Raw genomic sequence first — 19,651 nt, forward strand, 5'->3', positions numbered from 1 at the left:
TGCATTCCTTCATTTATTTGAGGGTAGATGTTGATACTTTGCAAGAATCCTTATTAATTAGAAAGTGTTAGAATCTAAAGATAAATTGCCTGCAGTTGGGAACATAAGGAAAAGAATAAAACTGAACTTTTTTTTCTCTGATAATATGTCAGCGCCCTTAGAAATTTAAAAATTATATACTGTAATGCACCACATAATGATGTTTCTAGTCAACAAAGGACCACAGATATAACAGTAGTCCCATAAGATTATAATGAAGCTGAAAAATTTCTATTCATCTGGTGACATTGTAACTATGATAATGTTGTAGAGCAATGCATTACTTTTTCTGTGTTTAGATACACTAATACATACCACATCTATCATGTTACAGTTGCCTGCAGCATTCAGTATGGTAACGTGTTTTACAGGTTTGTAGCCTAGGAGCAAGAGACGATACCATATAGTCTAGGTGTGTAGTAGGCTCTACCAACTAGGTGTGTGTAAGTACACTCAATGGTGTTCACACAAATACAAAATCACCTAATGACGCATTTCTCAGAAGGTATCCCCATTGCTAAGTGACACATGACTGTATAACATTTAGTGACACAAATAATAAGCTTTCCAATTATCTTTAAACCAGCCTATGAACCTCTAGCCAGTTCTGAAGTTGTGTCCTTTCATTTCATAAGATGTGGGCTCATCTTCTTTGGGCTAAGCCTTCTGTGGGGAGGGGAAAGCTAATATCTCATTAACAGCTAGAGTTGTAAATAGAAGTAAAAGTTAAGTAGGTCTCAGGCTCCGGAATAAGCTTTTAATTTTCCCTAGACACTTCCAGAGCAATGTCTTTTAAGAGCCAGTGTAAGTTCTGCCTAAAGGTGCTTCTGACTTGCTGGACAAAGAACCTCTTTTGGTGCTGGATCTACTCCTAACTTCCTGGATCCTACGTCTCCTGACTTAACTGCCTCTAATGCCAGCTACCTACTGAAATCTGTCTTCTTTACCTTGACTCCCTTCTATTCTAGCCACTTAGTCTGTTCAGTGCCTAACTTCATACTGGGTCTCCTGGTATGCCTTCTGCTCCCCCTAGATATGACAGAAAATAAAATCTAGTTGTGAAATTGGACCTGTTAATTTGAGAGAAGCATTATATCCTAAATCTTTCTTAGCCATCAACATGATGAAAGATTTTTAGAATCTTTTATTTTCCGAGACTTAAAGCATTCTTGCTAGCGCTCTCTGGAGACTTAATATTTTAAAAGTAAAATAGTTGTCATCAACTCTTTTTTTCTATACTGGTCTGGCCAGTAGTACATAATCAATTATGTATTTGTTGAATGTATGATAGTCACCAAATACCATGTTTAATTATTCTGTTCAGTGTTATCAACATAAGCCATTCAGACACCTTTATCTCTGGTTTCTCATTACTATGTAAAGCATTCTTGAATTATTTACTTTATCCACAAGCTAATATAATATTTTATAGTAGCCATAAATATGATTCAAACACAATACTGCTATAGAAAAACCATATTTTATATTTACTGGTAAACACCAATTCTACCAAATAGCATTATTTAGAACTTACATATTGAACAGCAGTATCATATAATAGCAGATTCATTTGTTAATATTGGAATACTAAATTGACTAGCTTTTATCTACATAACTAAGGCTGAAATTGGTACCTTGTAGGGCCTGAAAAGCTTAATTATTGTATATATAATATAATAATGTAAATGAAGTTAAGTTTATGTGGCAATGAGGGTTATCCTCTTGATGTTCTGATATTATAAAATATTTGAAATATTTAAATATGTTCAAAAATATATAAAGAATAAATATAAAATTATTATGCTCTTTTCATGTGTACCTTAGGTGATCTGTTTCATTATTTTATAGTTTTTTCTGTAGCATTGGAAATTTTTTTAAAAATCCTAAAATATAGTAGGGTTACAGCTCTGTTTCAAAATTCACTGAAATGTTATTAATATATAGTGCTTATATAAGAGCAACTAATAGCTGGGCACACTGACTCATGCCTGTAATCTCAGCACTTTGGGAGGCCAAGGTGAGTGGATCACCTGAGGTCAGGAGTTCAAGAGCAGCCTGGCCAACATGGTGAAACCCCATCTCTACTAAAATACAAAAACTAGCAGGCATGATGACAGGTGCCTGTAATCCTAGCTACTTGGGAGGCTGAGACAGGAGAATCTCTTGAAACCAGGAGACAGTGGTTGCAGTGAGCCGAGATCGCACCACTGCCCTCCAGCCTGGGCAACTGAGCGAGACTCCGTCTCAAAAAAAAAAAAGAGAAACTGATAATGGAGTGATGACTTTAGCCCTTTTAAATACCTGTAATCTATGTATTTTCATCATACACAAAAAGAATTTTGTGTAGTTAACACACTGTAATTGACATGAATTATTGATTTACAATGAGCAATTACATCACACTAGTAAACTCGTGAGCATTTTCTAACTTATGGGATATTTGTTTTGCAGGAGAATATAGATGTAAAAATGGTTTTCATGACTTGCATATGTAATTTCCCATTAATACAAAATATTTTACCAATTGTTAGCACAAAATTGGTTAAAATTAATATTCTTCTGTCATAATAGATCAAGGCAATTTACATTTAGTTTTCTTTGTCTTTTTTGTTTGTTTGTTTTGTTTTGTTTTACTCCCTTCCCATCCCCTAATTATTTCGTGGCATTTCAGTGCATCAGAGAACTTAGATGAGCTGTCTTCCTCCAGTAGCTGGTTACTTAACCAGAAGCACAGTAAGAAAAAGAGAAAAGACAGGACAAGACTGAAATCTTCATCCTTGACTTTCATGAGTACATCAGCCCGAACAAGGCCACTTCAGAGTTTCCACAAACGAAAACTCTACAGATTGAGCCCTACTTTTTACTGGACTCCACAGGTAAGGCTGCCTTTGGGAAGAAAACATGATCAAAGATTCACCATCAGCATATTTCATGTATGAGAAGATGTAGATTGTTATTTAGAATAACACTTATTTTGAATAATTACGTGTATAAAACTTACAAATATAGTTTATAAATGATATAGTAGATGTTAATAATACTAAAGTGGGCTTTAGTAATTTTTTAAACATTGCAAGCAGTGTACTCTGAAACTTCTCACATCCCCAGTTAAAAAAAAAAATCTATTATGCCTAAACTAACTTGAGAATAATGAAATGTCAAGATGATTTTTAAAATGTACTGGCAAAGATAAGAAGGTAAACACAAATGTACTACATATTTGTCTCATAAATATTTGCTCAGAAGAAGAAAATCTGCACAGCTTCAGTTATTTTGGAAGAAGTAACATTGCTTTCCTTTTTAGGTTTGATATTTATTAATTTTGTTGAGTGTTCCTTTTCCTTCTTCTAGAATATAAGCAATACAATTTTAGATGTTCATGCTTACAGTTTTTACAAATTAAGTATACTTCATTAGAAACATTCATTTTGAAAAACATATTTTTCATGTGTGAACAAAATAATGGGGATACTTCCATTAGTGTACTTCTAAACCAGCTGTGATGAAAGGAAGAATAAGTTATCTCTAGTTCTTGCTGGATATGCTTCCCCCTCCACAATTATTTTAGATTTCTTAATATATCAAAGGAAAGAAATTATTGATACTACTATTTAAGAGTTTCTGATTATCATTACATTATCTATTTAAATATGTTTGTATTAAAATAAAGATGCTTTGTTTTATTAGGAACCAATTGTAAACTGTTTTATCAGGGTCTAGTTATAAATAGGAATGTGGATTCTGACAAATTAGCTTTTATTAAAAGACTTTTCCTGCTGGGCATGGTGGCTCATGCCTGTAATCCCAGTACTTTGGGAGGCCAAGGCAGACGGATCACTTGAGGTCAAAAGTTCGAGCCCAGCCTGGCCAACATGGCGAAACCCCATCTCTACTAGAAATACAAACATTAGCCCAGCGTGAAAAACACAAAAATTTGCCCAGTATGGTGGCGGGTGCCTGTAATCCCATCCACTGGGGAGGCTGAGGCAGTAAATCTGATTCCAAAGCCCATGTTCTTTTTATAAACATTTATGGCAACAAGAATAAACCAAATCTTTTGTGGGTCTGAAATCAGTAAAGACAGTATATTTCAGGGTTTGTAAGGTTAGAGGTATCAGGAAATATATAGAAAAGATGGGTTTTGAAAGATAAGCAGAGTTTTGAAGGTTATGGTGAAGAGAAAGAAAGGATTTTAAGTGAATAATTGGAACAAAGATGAAAAAAGTAATGGAGAATAGCAAATTCCGTTACCCTCAGCTTGTCTCCCATATTGTCAACCCAATAATTATTTACCTTTCTAAACTTAATTTAAATGTCATTTCTCTCAGGAAGCCTTCCTTGACATCCCCAGAATGGTATATATATTATCATATATATATACTATACGTATATATACTATACATATATATATTTTGTTTTAACCTTGCTAAGTTGGAATTTATTATACTATTTTATAGTCATTTCTGACTTTTCAGAAAAAAGTATGGTATGTTTTCAGAGAATAGGGGCTGTATCTTTTTATTCCAGATCTACAGGGCCTTGAAGAGTACCTGTCTGATAGAATGTGCTCAATAAATAATCGTTTAATGTGTTAAAGAATTAATGAAGTGGAACATAGGAAAATATTTAAAACGCAATAGAGAATGGGAACTCAAAGTGTGTGTGTGTGTGTGTGTGTGTGTGTGTGTGTCCTAGATTTGCCTACTGCGATGGTCTAGAATAGTGATATTCCATATCCCATAGAACTTACTTTTTTTTTCTTTATGGAAAGTCTTGAGAACCATAGAACTTTATGTAATGATTCAAATGCTCTATAAGTCTCTACTGTCCAATATCGTAGCTCCTAGACACATGTAGCTATTGAGCACATGAAACATGGCTTATGTAATTGAGGAACTGAGTTTTTTTTTTTTTTTTTCATTTTTTTTTTTAGAAGTTTCACTATGTTGCCCAAGCTGGTTTTGAACTCCTGGGCTCAAGTGATCCTCCTGCCTTAGCCTCCCAAAGTGCTGGGATTACAGGTGTGAGCTACTGTGCCCATCCTGAATTTTTAATTTATTTTGTTTTTATTAATTTTAATTTAAGTAGCCACATGTGGGTAATGGCTACCAAATTGGACAGCACAGATCTAGACTCAGACTTATCCTGATAAGTAATCAGTATGTCCGGAACTCATATTATGTTTTCTAATACCATTTCCTACTAAAAGGAATCGGGGATTTCTGGAGAAATGGCTGGTCTCCAGGGCTGGGGAAGAAAAGGTATGATCATCTTGGAACATCGTAATATTAACAGAAAGCAAGGAAGTGTTTTAAAAAATGATAAAGGCCTGTTGAAAGAACACAGAAGCTAGCTTGAAGAAGCCCCTACTGGCCAAATCTAGGACTATTTGCTATCAAAATAAATAAGGACAATATTGAACCATTGAAAAAATAGAAACTCATGAGTCCATACTGATGATAGATAAATTGGTGAAAAGGAAGACTTTACCATATGCTAGGATGCTGATTAACAAATGTGGAATAAACAGTCAAATTAGAGAATCATTTTGCAATCATCATAGTAAAGATTGATTGGACAAGAATCATTAATGGGTATAAATCTGGGGTCAGGATTGAGGAGAGGTTTGATGAGGAACAAGATATTTGCATGATCTTAAAGCAGGTGTCCCCAGTCTCCAGGCCACAGACCAGTACTGGTCCGTGGCACGTTAGAAATGGACCACACAGCAGGAGGTGAGCAGCAGGTGAGCGAGCATTGCTGCCTGAGCTCTGCCTCCTGTCAGATCAGTGGCAGGAACACACGGGAACTCAAATCCTATTGTGAACTGTGCATCTGAGGCATGTAGGTTGTGTGCTCCTTAGGAGAATCTAAAGCTTCCTGATCTGAGGTGGAACAGTTTCATCCTGAAACCATCTCCCCATCTCCTACACCCCCAATCTCCTGTCTGTGGAAAAATTGCTTTACATGAAACTGGTCCCTGTTGCCAAAAAAGTTGGGGACTGCTGTCTTAAAGTGCCTCCTGCCAGTTGCCAGGGGGCATATAGTAACTATATATAGAGAAACAAACAATACTTTGCCCTGAGTGATCGAAACTACTGTCACCTGTGAGGGAGGATATAATAACGCTATGTAGTATTCTGACCAGAAATGTATAACCTGAATTTAATCATGAGTAAATATCAGACAAAGCCAAAATCAGACATACAGTATTAAAAAACAACAACTGGCCAGTATTCTTTTAAAAATGTCAATGTCATGAAAGCCAGGAAAGGCTAAGGACTTGTTCTAGATTGAAAGAGACACTAAAAAGATACATGACAACTAAATGAATATGTGAACTAGAGCGGAATTCTTTTCAAGGGAAAAAATTACTGGGACAATTGAGGAAACTAGACTATTGATGGTAGATGAGACAAAATATTTTATTAATGTTGAATTCCCTGAATATTACTGTTTTTGCAGTTATGTAAGAAAATATCCTTATTCTATGAAATACACATTGAAATATTAAGGTAAAGTGGCTAAGGCATCCATTGTATATAATAAATAAACTTCCCTTCTGGAATGGTACCAGCCATGTGCAACCAAAAAGAGAGGGGAGTGAAATATTTAAAAGATTTAAAAACAAAAGCAAATGCTGTAGTGGACAGAACTGTGTCTCCCCCCACCCGCCCCACACACACACCCTGAAAGATATGTCTATGTCCTAACTCCTGGTTCCTAGGAATATAACTGTTATGGATTGAACTGTGTCCCTAAGAACTCTTATATTAAAGTTCTAACAGCTAGCACCTCAGAATATGACCTAATTTGGAAATTTGGTCGTTAAAGATGTAATTAGTTAAGGTAATCAGGGTGGGCCCTAATCCAATATGACTGATGTCCTTATAAAAAGGGGTAATTTTGGTCGGGCATGGCAGCTCATGCCTATAATCCCAACACTTTGGGAGGCCAAGGCGGGTGGGTCACCTGAGGTCAGGAGTTTGCAACCATCTTGGCCAACATGGCGAAATCCCGTCTCTACTAAAAAATACAAAAATTAGCCAGGCATCATGGTTTGTGCCTGTAGTCCCAGCTACTCGGGAGGCTGAAGCATGAGAATTGCTTGAACCTGAGAGGTGGAGGTTGCAGCGAGCTGAGATCATGCCACTGCACTCCAGCCTGGATGACAGAGTGAGACTGTCTCTAAATAATTTAAAACATAAAAATAAAACGGGGGAATTTAGACACAGATGCATGCATACAGGGTGAATGCCACATAAACATGAAAGCTGAGGTCAGAATGACACTTCTACAAGCCAAGAAACACCAAAGATTGGCAGCAAACACCAGAAGATAGAGGATACGCCTAACAGAGTCTTCCACTTAGTCCTCAAAGGAAACCAATCCTGCTGACATCTTGATTTGACTTCTAACCTCCAGAACTGTTATTTAAGCCACTCAGTTGTGGTATTTTGTTAAAATACACCTAACAAACTAATACAGTGGATGTTTTTGTTAGTAAGGTCTTTGTAGTTGCAATTAAGGATCTTGAGAGGAGATCATTTTGAGTTTAGAATGGGTCGTAAATCCAGTGATTGTTGTCCTCGTAAGAGAAAGGAGAGGGCCAGGCGTGGTGTCTCTGCCTGTAATCCCAGCACTTCAGGAGGCCAAGGCGGGTGGATCACAAGGTCAGGAGACTGAGACCATCCTGGCTAACACAGTGAAACCCCATCTCTACTAAAAATACAAAAAATTAGCCGGGCGTTGTGGCGGGCACTTGTAGTCCCAGCTACTCAGGAGGCCGAGGCAGGAGAATGACATGAACCCAGGAGGCGGAGCTTGCAGTGAGCCGAGATCGCGCCACTGCACTCTAGCCTGGGCAACAGATTGAGACTCTGTCTCAAAAAAAAAAAAAAAAAAGAGAAAGAGATTTGAGACACAGAGAAGGCTATATGAAGGTGAAGGCAGAGATTTGAGTTATGCTTACACAGATTAAAGAATGTCAGGCGCCAGGCCAGGCACAGTGGCTCAAGCCTGTAATCTCAGCACTTTGGGAGGCTGAGGCGGGCAGATCATTTGAGGTCAGGAGTTCCAAACCAGCCTGACCAACATGATGAAACCCTGTCTCTACTAAAAATAAAAAAATTAGCCAGGTGTGGTGGCAGGTACCTGTAATCCCAGCTACTCGGGAGGCTGAGACAGGAGAATTGCTTGAACCCGGAAAGCAGAGGTTACAGTGAGCAGGGATCCTACCACTGCACTCCAGCCTGGGTGACAGAGTGAGACTCTGTCTCAAAAAAAAAAAAAAAAAGGAATGTCAGGGGCAAAAAATTAATTAATTAATTAATAATTTAAAATCAAGGTGTTGGCAGAAAAAGTAAAATTTAAATTTAATTTTGAAAGAAGAATGCCAGGAGCCACAGAAGCTGAATGAGTCAAGAAAGGATTCTCCCCTAGAGCCATCAGAGGGAGTGTAGCCCCACCAACACATCAATTTCAGACTTGTCCTTCACAACTATGAGAGAATTAATTTCTGTTGGTTTAAATCACCCGTCTTATGGTAATTTATTATGGCAGCCCTAGGAAACTTATACAGAGTTTGGTGCCAGGAAGTAAGCTGCTGATGTAACAAATACTTAATGGTGGAAGTGGCTTTGGAACCGGGTAATGAGCAAAGGCTGGAAGAATTTTAAGGTGCATGATAGGGAAAAGCCTAGGTTTTGTGAGAGCTCAGAAGGAAATGAGGAAAATAAAAGACAAATCTGCTCTTATCTTAGAGAATACATATGTCATCATGAACAGAATTTGCTAGAATTCTGAGTGAATAACAGAATGAATGTTAAAGGTGCGTTTGGTGAAGTTTCAGAAGGAAATGAGGGACACGTTATTAGAAACTGGAGGGAAGGCTATCCTTGTTATAAAGTGGCAGAAAACTTGGCTGAATTATATTCTACTGTGAGGTGGAAAACAGAACTTGTAAACCATTTACTTGGATATTTAGCTGAGGAAATTTTCAAGTACAGTGTGGGATTTGTTATCTGGTTTCTCCTTGCTTCTTATAGTAGAATATGAGAGGAAAGAGATAAAGTAAGTAAGGAGCTGTTAGGTTAAAAGCAACCAGAAATTCATGATTTGGAAAATTCTCAGGCTATTACAAAAAGTGATATAGCTTGCTCTGGGGATTACCCAGAGCAGAGACAAACTTTTGCTGGGAAGGTTAGGTGTATAACTCATGGATCCAATCAATCATCTAAGCAGAAGCCAGGAACAGAGATAGGGTTATCCAGAAAGAATTTTGAGAGAACACTCCTGTCTTAATGCCATGGATTCCCTTGACATATGTGGGAATCCCACAAGGATTTTGAGAATTTTATACCAGAAGCAACACTACCAGCTTAAACCAAAAGGGGCAAAGACGAGATAAAATGAAAAAGGTTATCAGACCCCCAAAATTTTACAGGCAGGAAATGCACTGATGGAACAACTCAGTTGCAAACACTTATTACCCACCAATAAAAAGGAAGGTAAATCAGACCTAAATGTGAAAGGAAAACAATAAAACTTCTAGAAGAAAACACAGGAGAATGTCTTCATGTCCTCGGGGTGGTTGACTTCTTAAACAGGATACAAATATCACTAATCAGAAAAGATTGCTAATTTGGACTTTGTTAATTATGAATTAATTTTCATCAAAGACAGCATTAAGACAATACAGTACACACTGAGCAAAGACATCTGCATTGTCTGTGTGTATGTGTGTATATATTCAACATAGATTTTATATCCTGAATATATGTGTATATTTTAAAATGGCTAAAAAAACAAGAAAAAAAGAGGTAAACAACCTAATTAAAAATAGGCATAAACACAGTTACATACTTTAAAATAGTAAAGTGATAACTTTTGTTATATGTATTTTACCACAATAAAAATTTTTTTTAATAAAAAATATGCAGCCAGGCGCGGTGGCTCACGCCTGTAATCCCAGCCTTTGGGAGACCGAGGCAGGTGGATCATGAGGTCAGGAGTTTGAGACCAGCCTGGCCAACATGGTGAAACCCCATCTCTACTAAAAATGCAAAAATTAGCCAGGAGTGGTGGCAGGCGCCTGTAATCGCAGCTACTTGGGAGGCTGAGGCAGGAAAATTGCTTGAACCCGAGAGGCGGAGGTTGCAGTGAGCTGAGATTGCACCACTGCACTCCAGCCTGGGCAACAGAGCAAGACTCCATCTCAAAATAAGTAAATAAATAAATAAAATTAAAATTAAAATATGCATGACTTGAACAGATCTTTTGTAAAAGAGGATATCCAAATGGCCAATAAACATATGAAAATATGTTTAAAATCATTGCTTATCAAGGAAATGCAATTAATACTACATCTATTCTTTTTTGTTGTTTTTTTTGGAGACAGGGTCTCACTCTTTCACCCAGGCTGAAGTGCAGTGAAGTGATCTCAGCTCACTGCAGCCTCAACCTCCAGGGCTCAAGCTCTCAAACATTCCTCCCACCTCAGTCTCTGGAGTAGCTGAGACAACTGGCACATGCCACCATGCCCGACCAATTTTTTTTTTGTATTGTTTGCAGATATGAGGTTTCGTCATATTGCCCAGACTGGTCTCAAACTTCTGAGCTCAAGTATCTGCCCACCTTGGCCTCTCAAAGTGCTGGGATTACAGGCGTGTACCGCTGCACCCAGACTAACATACACCTATTCTTATAACCCAGCAATTCCACTCTTAGGAACTCACTCAGGAATAATGAATACATATACACACAAAGGCCCTCTGGAGAAAGAGAGCAATAGAATATATATAGATATATAAGAGAAGATTTATTATGGGAATTGGCTTACATGATTATGGAGACCAAGAAGTTTCATAATATGCTGTCTGCCAGCTTGAGAACTAGGAAAACCAGTGGTATAATTCAGTCCAAGGCCAGAGCCCTAGAACCAGGAGGAGGAGGATGCCTCATATTAAGTACTGGAGTCTAAAGGCCACAGATCCAGGAACACTGATGTCTGACTGAGGGCAGGAGAAGATGAATGTCCCAGCTTAAGAAGAAAGGGAATTTGCCCTTCCTCTGCCTTTTTGTTTTATCCGTGTTGTCATCAGATTAGGTGAGGGTGATCTTTACTCAGTCTACTGATTCAAATGTTAATCTGTTTTGAAAACACCCTCACAGACACACCTAGAAATAATATTTTACCAGCTTTCTGGGCTTCCATTCACTTAGTCAACCTGACACATAAAATTAACCATCACAGGGCTCATAATGGCTTTACTCATTAAAGCCCCAAACACAAAGCAATCTAAATGCCCACCAGCAGAATTGTGGTATATTTATACAGCAATAAAAAGGATGGACTACTGATAAAACAACAAAGATGTATCTCCCAGACAATATGTTGAGTGAAAGAAGAGAGAACAGGCCTGCTGTGGTGGCCAATGCCTATAATCCCAACACTTTGGGAAGGCTGATGGGGGAGGATCACTTGAGCCCAGGAGTTCAAGACCGCCCTAGGCAACAAAGTGACACCCTGTCTGTACCAAAAAAAAAATTAGCCAGGTATGGTGGTTAGGGCCTGTGGTCCCAGCCATACAGGAGGCTGAGGCAGGAGCTTGCTTGAAGGAAGTTGAGGCTGCAGTGAACCATATCTGTGCCACTGCACTCCAGTCTAGGTGACAGAGTCAGACCCTGTCTCAAAAAAACAAAACAAAACATACTCTGATAAATACAAATAAAACTTACGGTGATGATAGAAATGAGAACTGTAGTTACTTCAGTGGAGCATGGGGGAGAGTGTAGAAGTTGACCAGGAAAGGGCACAATCTAGGTTTTTGAATTGAAAATGTGTCATACCCTTGCTGGTGGTTACCAGGGCATATACCTATGTAAAAATTCATTATGCTGTATACCTTTGCCATAGAAGTGGGCATGTGCCCCATGCTGCACATTCAGAGTAGCCTATCCCTGTTGTTTTGGACATCTGTTGTTGCATAAGAAACTATCCCCAAATGTAGTGATTTAAAATCATTTTCTATTATCTTTCATGATTCTGTGGATTACCTAAGTAGTTATTCTTCAGCTTTGCCTAAGGTCTTTCATACAGTTGTAGTAAGATTGTGACTGGGGTTAGCCATCTGGATGCTTGGATGGGCTGGAATAGCTGGGATTCTTTCACTCTCTGTGGCTCCCAGAAATGCAAATATAGAAGCTAGCAGTTCTTCTTAAGACTGAATCGTAGAACTAACACAGTGTTTTTCTGTTTATTAGTTAAAGTGACTCAGTGTAGGATTTAATATAGGAGGGACTATACAAGGGCAAGAATACTGGGACTCATGGTTCATTCGGGCTATAATTGAAAACTACTACAGTCCATCCTCTGGTTCCCTCTTTCATATGTAAAAACCATTTAACCCCTTCTTCCAAGACTGCTGATATCTCAACCCATTATGGCATTAGGCTCAGGCTTGAAGTCTTGGAACTCATCATTAAGAATTATGTCCATGGCTGGGCGGAGTGGCTCAAATGCCTGTTATCCCAGCACTTTGGGAGGCTAAGGCGGGTGGATCACCTAAGGTCAGGAGTTTGAGACCAGCCTGGCCAACGTGGTGAAACCCTGACTCTTCTAAAAATACAACAATTAGCCGGGCATGGTGGTGCATGCCTGTAATCCCAGCTACTTGGGAGACTGAGGCAGGAGAATCCCTTGAACCTGGGAGGCAGAGGTTGCAGTTATTGGGAGAACCCCACCCCGATATTCAACATGTGTTCTTTTCTGTTTCCCTAAGTGTCAGCTGGTCTGAGAAATAAAGGGAAAGAGTGCAAAAGAGAGAAATTTTAAAGATGGGTGTCTGGGGGAGACATCACATGTCAGCAGGTTCCGTGATCTCCCTGAGCCGTAAAACCAGCAAGTTTTTATTAGCGATTTTCAAAAGGGGAGGGAGTGTACGAATAGGTTGTGGGTCACAGAGATCACATACTTCACATGGTAATAAAATATCACAAAGCAAATGGAGGCAGGGCAAGATCACAGGACCACAGGACGGGGTGAAATTAAAATTGCTAATGAAGTTTCAGGCACACATTGTAATTGATAACATCAGGAGACAGGGTTTGAGAGCAGACAACCGGTCTGACCAAAATTTATTAGGTGGGAATTTCCTCATCCTAATAAGCCTGGGAACACTACGGGAGACCAGGGCTTATTTTATCCCTTTGTCTTCGACCATAAAAGACAGCTGCCCCCAAAGCAGCCATTTTAGATGCCTACTCTCAGGGACACATTCTCTTTCTTAGGGATGTTCCTTGCTGAGAAAAAGAATTCAGTGATATTTCTCCTATTTGCTTTTGAAAGAAGAGAAATATGGCTCTGTTCCACCCGGCTCACTGGCAGTCAGAGTTGAAGGTTATCTCCCTTGTTCCCTGAACATTGCTGTTATCCTGTTCTTTTTTCAAGGTGCCCAGATTTCATATTATTCAAGCACACCTGCTCTACAAACAATTTGTGCAGTTAACGCAATCATCACAGGGTCCTGAGGTGACATACATCCTCCTCAGCTTACGAAGATGACGGGATTCAGATTAAAGTAAAGACAGGCATAGGAAATCACAAGGGTATTGACTGGGGAAGTGATAAGTGTCCATGAAATCTTCACAATTTATGTTCAGAGATTGCAGTAAAGACAGGTGTAAGAAATTTTAAAAGTATTAATTTGGGGAACTAATAAATGTCCATGAAATCTTCACAATTTATGTTATTTTGCCATGGTTTCAGCCAGTCCCTCTGTTCAGGGTCCCTGACTTCCTGCAACAGCAGTGAGCCGAGATAGTGCCACTGCACTCTAGCCTGGATGACGGAGCAAAACTCTGTATCAAAAAAAAAAAAAAAAAAAAAAGAGTCATGTCCAGGCACCTCAATTGAGAGGCAGGCAAACCTTTCTGAGGTGTTAATAAAGGGTCTTACAGTCTCATCCTTACATCTTGACATTGAGGCCACAGTTTTACTGGCAGTTCCCTGGATTTGATCTTCTACTGTTACCGTATCTAACTGTGAGAACTTTTTAGTGTGTGGAGTAGCTGGAAATGAGAAACACTCTTATTTTTTAACTGGAAAGTACTGGCTCTATTTTCTCTAACTTCTGTTTGAAAATGTAACAGATGCTTTTTTCTTTTCTTTTTTTTTGGGGGGACAGAATCATGCTCTGTCATCCAGGCTGGCATACAGTGGTGTGCGATCTTGGCTTACTGCAACCTCCACCTCCCAGCTCAAGTGTTTTTCCTGCCTCAGCCTCCCCAGTAGCTAGGATTACAGGCACCACCACCACGCCGGGCTAATTTTTGTATTTTTAGTAGAGATGCGGTTTCACCGTGTTGGCCAGGCTGGTCTCGAACTCCTAACCTCAAGTGATCCACCTACCCAAAGTGCTGGGATTATAGGCATAAGCCACCATGCTTGGCCTAACAGCTTCTTTTTAAGATCATCCTACACCATCCATACTTTATCATAGGCAATTAAACAAAACTATTTGGCCCTTTGCACATTCTGCCTAGAAACCTTAGCTAACTCTATGAGTTCATAATGTACTCCTTCTATACTCCACATTTTTGTAAGGAAGTGTTACACTAATTTTTTTTATTATTATTATTTTTGGTGGGGGAGGGATGAGGTCTCACTCTGTCACACAGCCTGGAGTATAGTGGTACGACCATAGCTCACTGCAGCCTTGACCTCCCAGGCTTAAGCAGTCCTCCCACCTCAGCCTCCCAAGTAGCTGGTACAAGCATGTATTACCACACCCAGCTAATTTTTAATATTTTGTAGAGACAAGGTCTTTCTATGTTGCCTAGGCTTCTCTGGAACTCCTGGGCTCAAAAAATGATCCTCCTGCATTAGCCTCCCAAAGTGCTAGGATTACAGGCATGAGCCACTGCCCCAGCCTAATTTTTCTACTAGAGCAATAAGATGCAAGAGATAGAGGTATATTGATAGGCATAATTATTTAGAATAATTATTTGCAGAGGTTATGATTCCTTTGCTAGACAGGATTAATAAAAAGCATAAATTGTTATGCAGTTTTTTACTTGACTTTGCTCATTTTACAACACTAATGATGTCAAATAATAATAGCTAATATTCATTAAGCAAGTATGTGTCAGGCATCATTTTAATTTCTGTATTAGTCCATATTCATGCCACTGATAAAGACATCCCTGAAACTCGGTAATTTATACAGGAAAAAGGATTTAATGGACTCACAATTCTACATGGCTGGGGACACCTTGCAATCATGGTGGAAGGCAAGGAGGAGCAAGTCATGTCTTACATAGATGGCAGTAGGCAGAGAGAGAGAGAACTTGTGCAGGGGAACTCCTCTTTTTAAAACTATCATATCTCGTGAGACTTACTATCACAAGAACAGCAACGGAAAGCCTTGCCCCCATGATTCCATTACCTCCCACTGATCCCTCCCACAACATGTGGGAATTCAAGATGAGATTTGAGTGAGGACACAGCCAGACCATATTATTCCACCCCGATCCCTCCCAAATCTCATGTCCTCACATTTCAAAACCAATCATGCCTTCCCAACAGTCCCCCAGAGTCTTAACTCATTTCAGCATTAACTCAGAAGTCCACAGTCCAAAGTCTCATTCGAAATAAGGCAAGTCCCTTTCGCCTGTGAGCCTGTAAAATCAAAAGCAGGTTGGTTACTTCCTAGGTACAATGAGGGTACAGTAATTGGGTAAATATGGCCATTCCAAATGGGAGAAATTGGCCCAAAAAAAGGGGGCTACAGGCCCTATACAAGTCCAAAATCCAGCAGGGCAGTCAAATATTAAAGCTCCAAAATGATCTCTATGACTCCATGTCTCACACCTAGGTCACACTGATGCAAGAGGTGGGCTCCCGTGGCCATGGGCTCCTGTGGCTTTGCAGAGTATAGCCCCCTCCTGGCTGCTTTCACAGTCTGGCATTGAGTGTCTGTGGCTTTTCCAGGTACACAGTACAAGCTGTCTGTAGATCTACCATTCTGGAGTCTGAAGGAGAGTGGCCATCTTCTCACAGCTCCACTAGATGGTGCCCCAGTAGGGGCTGTTTATGGGGGCTCTGACCCCACATTTCCCTTCTGCACTCCCCTAGCAGAGGTTCTCCATGAGCACCCCACTCCTGCAGCAAATTTCTGCCTGGACATCCAGGTGTTTCCATACATCTTCTGAAATCTAGACAGAGGTCCCAAACCTCTTGACTTCTCTGCACTTGCAGGCTCAACACCACGTGGAAACTGCCAAGGTTTGGGCTTGCACCCTCTGAAGCCACAGCCTGAGCTCTACATTGACCCCTTTCAGCTATGGCTGGCAGCTGGGACACAGGGCACCAAGTTCCTAGGCTGCACACAGCACAGCGACCCTGGGCCAGCCCATAAAATCACTTTTTCTTCCTAGCCTGTGATGGGAGGGGCTGCTATGAAGACCTCTGACATGCAGTGGAGACATCTTCCCCATTGTCTTGGGAATTAACATTTGGCCCCTCATTACTTATTCATCTTTCTGCAGCCAGCTTGAATTTCTCCTCAGAAAACAGGATTTTTTTTATTGTATTGTCAGGCTGCAAAGTTTCCAAACTTTTTTGCTATTTCCCTTTTAAAACTGAATGCCTTTAACAGCACCCAAGTCATCTCTTGAATGCTTTGCTGCTTAGAAATTTCTTCCGCCAGATACCGTAAATCATCTCTCTCAAGTTCAAAGTTCTACAGATCTCTAGGGCAGGGACAAAATGCCACCAGTCTCTTTGCTAAAACATAATGAGTCACCTTTGCTCCAGTTCCCAACAAGTTCCTTATCTCCATCTGAGACTACCTAAGCCTGGCTTTCATTGTCCATATTATTATTAGTATTTTGGTCAAAGTCATTCAACAAATCTCTAGGGAGTTCCAAACTTTCCCACATTTTTCTGTTTTCTGAGCCTTCCAAGCTGTTCCAGTCTCCCAGTTCCAAAGTCGCTTCCACATTTTTGGGTATCTTCTCAGCAGCACTCCACTCTATTGGTGCGAATTTACTGTATTAGTCCATTTTCATGCTGCTGATAAAAACATACCCAAGACTGGGAGGAAAAGAGAATTAATAGAGTTATGGTTCCACGTGGCTGGTGATGCCTCTCAATCATGGCACAAGATGAAAGGCATATCTCACATGGTGGCAGACAAGAGAAGACAGCTTGTACAGGGTATCTTCTCTTTTTAAAACCATCAGATCTCATGAGACTTATTCACTATCACAAGAACAGCACAGGAAAGACCCACCCCCATGATTCGATTACCTCTTCCCAGTCCCTCCCACAACACATGGGAATTCAAGATGAGATTTGGGTGGGGACACAACTAAACCATATCAACTTCTAAATGCTTTAAATATATTTTTAATTTGATATTCATACCCCATTTTACTTAGAGAAACCGAAGTACAAAGTGGAATGAGAAGATACACATATTTAGCGGTACTTAAATGAATATGAATACAAATGTGGTCGTTTTAAGTGTTAATGCCGAATCTTAACACTACTTGTTTCATAAGCTTGATTTCTACATCTGATTTGAATCTTTTATGAGTTTTTCAGACTGTTTCTTTCTATGACTAGCCCATATAATCAATTGTTAAAATGTCACATAGTTTCTAAGGCTGTTTAAGAACGTTTGGCTCTCTTATTCTAAGAGAATCACATCTTTTGCTGTCTAAGCCAGTTTATTCATTACTGGTACACTTTAGTTTATGCTTGGAGAATCTATGCTTTTTTTGTGCTTGATAATGTTGCTTAATCTACCTAAAATATAGATGTATCTTTAGACCCAGAAAATACACTGGCAGGCATAGCTAGATGTGAACATGTTCTTCAGAATAATACTCTAATATAATTCTTAAAATATAAATGTGGCTAATAGCATTCTTTAAAATTTCACTTGCAATTAATAATTTAAAAATGTTTATCTGATCATAATATGCTTCTTCAGCTCCTTCTTGATAGTATTTATACCCAGTTACCATGCAGCCTTCGGCCCTATACTGTTGATGTCTCAGCCGTAGATAACAGAAGGCACCCTGATTAACTCCTGGCAAAGAAAGTTCTCTTTCCCACTGGGAAAAGTGAACACAGGCCTCTGGCATCCAAGGTTAGAATTCCTAATACCATTTCTATAGAAGCAGATTGTAGGTGATTGGACATACAAATTGTTTATATAGGAAGCTAACAGTTACAATAATTATATTTTGAGTTAGGGCAGTCTACTTATTGCATTATAAGATTTTAGTTAATAAACCTAAATGTTTGAGCAAGGATAAGTCAAGAAGTGTATTCAGTCACTTAGATCAGAAGTTATTTTATATGAAATTAATAAAAGTAGAGATGGTTGGTTGAAAGTAGGGAAAAGCCCAGAGTTTTATTTGGTCATGCTCCCAGTCACCTTCCTCCATACTGGGGCTGGGGAGTAGCAGTGGTGATTACTTCTTCTCTATTAATACTTGCAGCCCTTGAGCAATAATAAATCGATGTGATGTAAATATAAGAAACATGACCTGGAAGGAAGTTTTAAATAACTGAAACTTTATTTGCAGGACCCTCACTCACTTATCTTTTATTATCCCCCTCATGGTGGTTCCCACCCCTCTGGTATCTAGTGATGTTATGTATGCTTCCTGTTTGCTCATGGTGTTCTTTAAATTACCCAACTCTTTTCTTTTCCTCTTATTTCTGTACAAATATAACTGGACTGTTTTGTCACTAGTTGACCTGCTAATCTCTGGTAAGCTGTTTACCAATGATACTGTTACTCTGAAGAATGCTATTTGCATATTGAGACGCTGGTCTTGCAGAAGTAGTAAATTAAATTCAAAATGGTCACATTATTAGATTATGGAATGTTGGGTGGGAAACTATTTTGAGCAGGATAATTTTTTCATTTTTTATGAATTTTAGCATGTAATTCACAAGCCATTTCATATTTATGAAAACAGCTGTAGTGACCTAACATGTATAAATTGAAGTAAAATTAATGATTATAACCTTTATGAAGTAAGGCAGAACTATTCCTATTTTAATTTGTTCATCTGTGATCTTTTATCTGTCTCCTATGGCAGATTTGCAGTAGTGTTTGTAGTCTGTATCATCATTGTTATTTCATAGATTCTCAAATCATAATGCTGAGTGGTTTAATAAGATAATCCAGTGGTATGAATTAAGGTATATATAATAATTTCATTTGAAAGTTTCCTTTTTAAAATGTGAATGATTAGGTTTGTAAACTATGTGAATGCAGGCCACTTTTTTGAACAAATAATAGAAGATTTTAAAGAAAAATAAAGATATCATCTCATAGAAATTTAAATTCTTACTGGAAGCTGGGCATGATACCTCAGGCCTGTAATCCTAGCATTTTGGGAGGCTGAGGTGGGTGGATCACCTGAGGTCAGGAATTCGAGACCAACCTGGCTAACTTGGTAAAACCCCGTTTCTACTAAAAATACAAAAAATTAGCCAGGCATGGTGACATACGCCTGTAATCCCAGCTACTCGGGAGGCTGAGGCAGGAGAATTGCTTGAACCCAGGAAGTGGAGGTTGCAGTCAGC

At 39.1% G+C, this 19,651-nt stretch overlaps 1 protein-coding gene across 2 annotated transcripts in view; it reads left to right on the forward strand.

Moving 5' to 3' along the window:
* The window catches only part of KANSL1L (KAT8 regulatory NSL complex subunit 1-like), a 154,289-nt gene that overhangs the window by 95,927 nt on the left and 38,711 nt on the right, over window positions 1-19,651 (forward strand). For both annotated transcript variants that reach the window (XM_011932339.1, XM_011932340.1), the window contains exon 6: window positions 2,711-2,915. In XM_011932339.1, coding sequence (XP_011787729.1) covers window positions 2,711-2,915 — 205 coding nt within the window. The remainder of the gene's footprint in view (window positions 1-2,710; window positions 2,916-19,651) is intronic.

This window comes from Colobus angolensis, unplaced genomic scaffold, assembly GCF_000951035.1.
Source record: "Colobus angolensis palliatus isolate OR3802 unplaced genomic scaffold, Cang.pa_1.0 Scaffold95, whole genome shotgun sequence".
NCBI lineage: Eukaryota > Metazoa > Chordata > Mammalia > Primates > Cercopithecidae > Colobus > Colobus angolensis.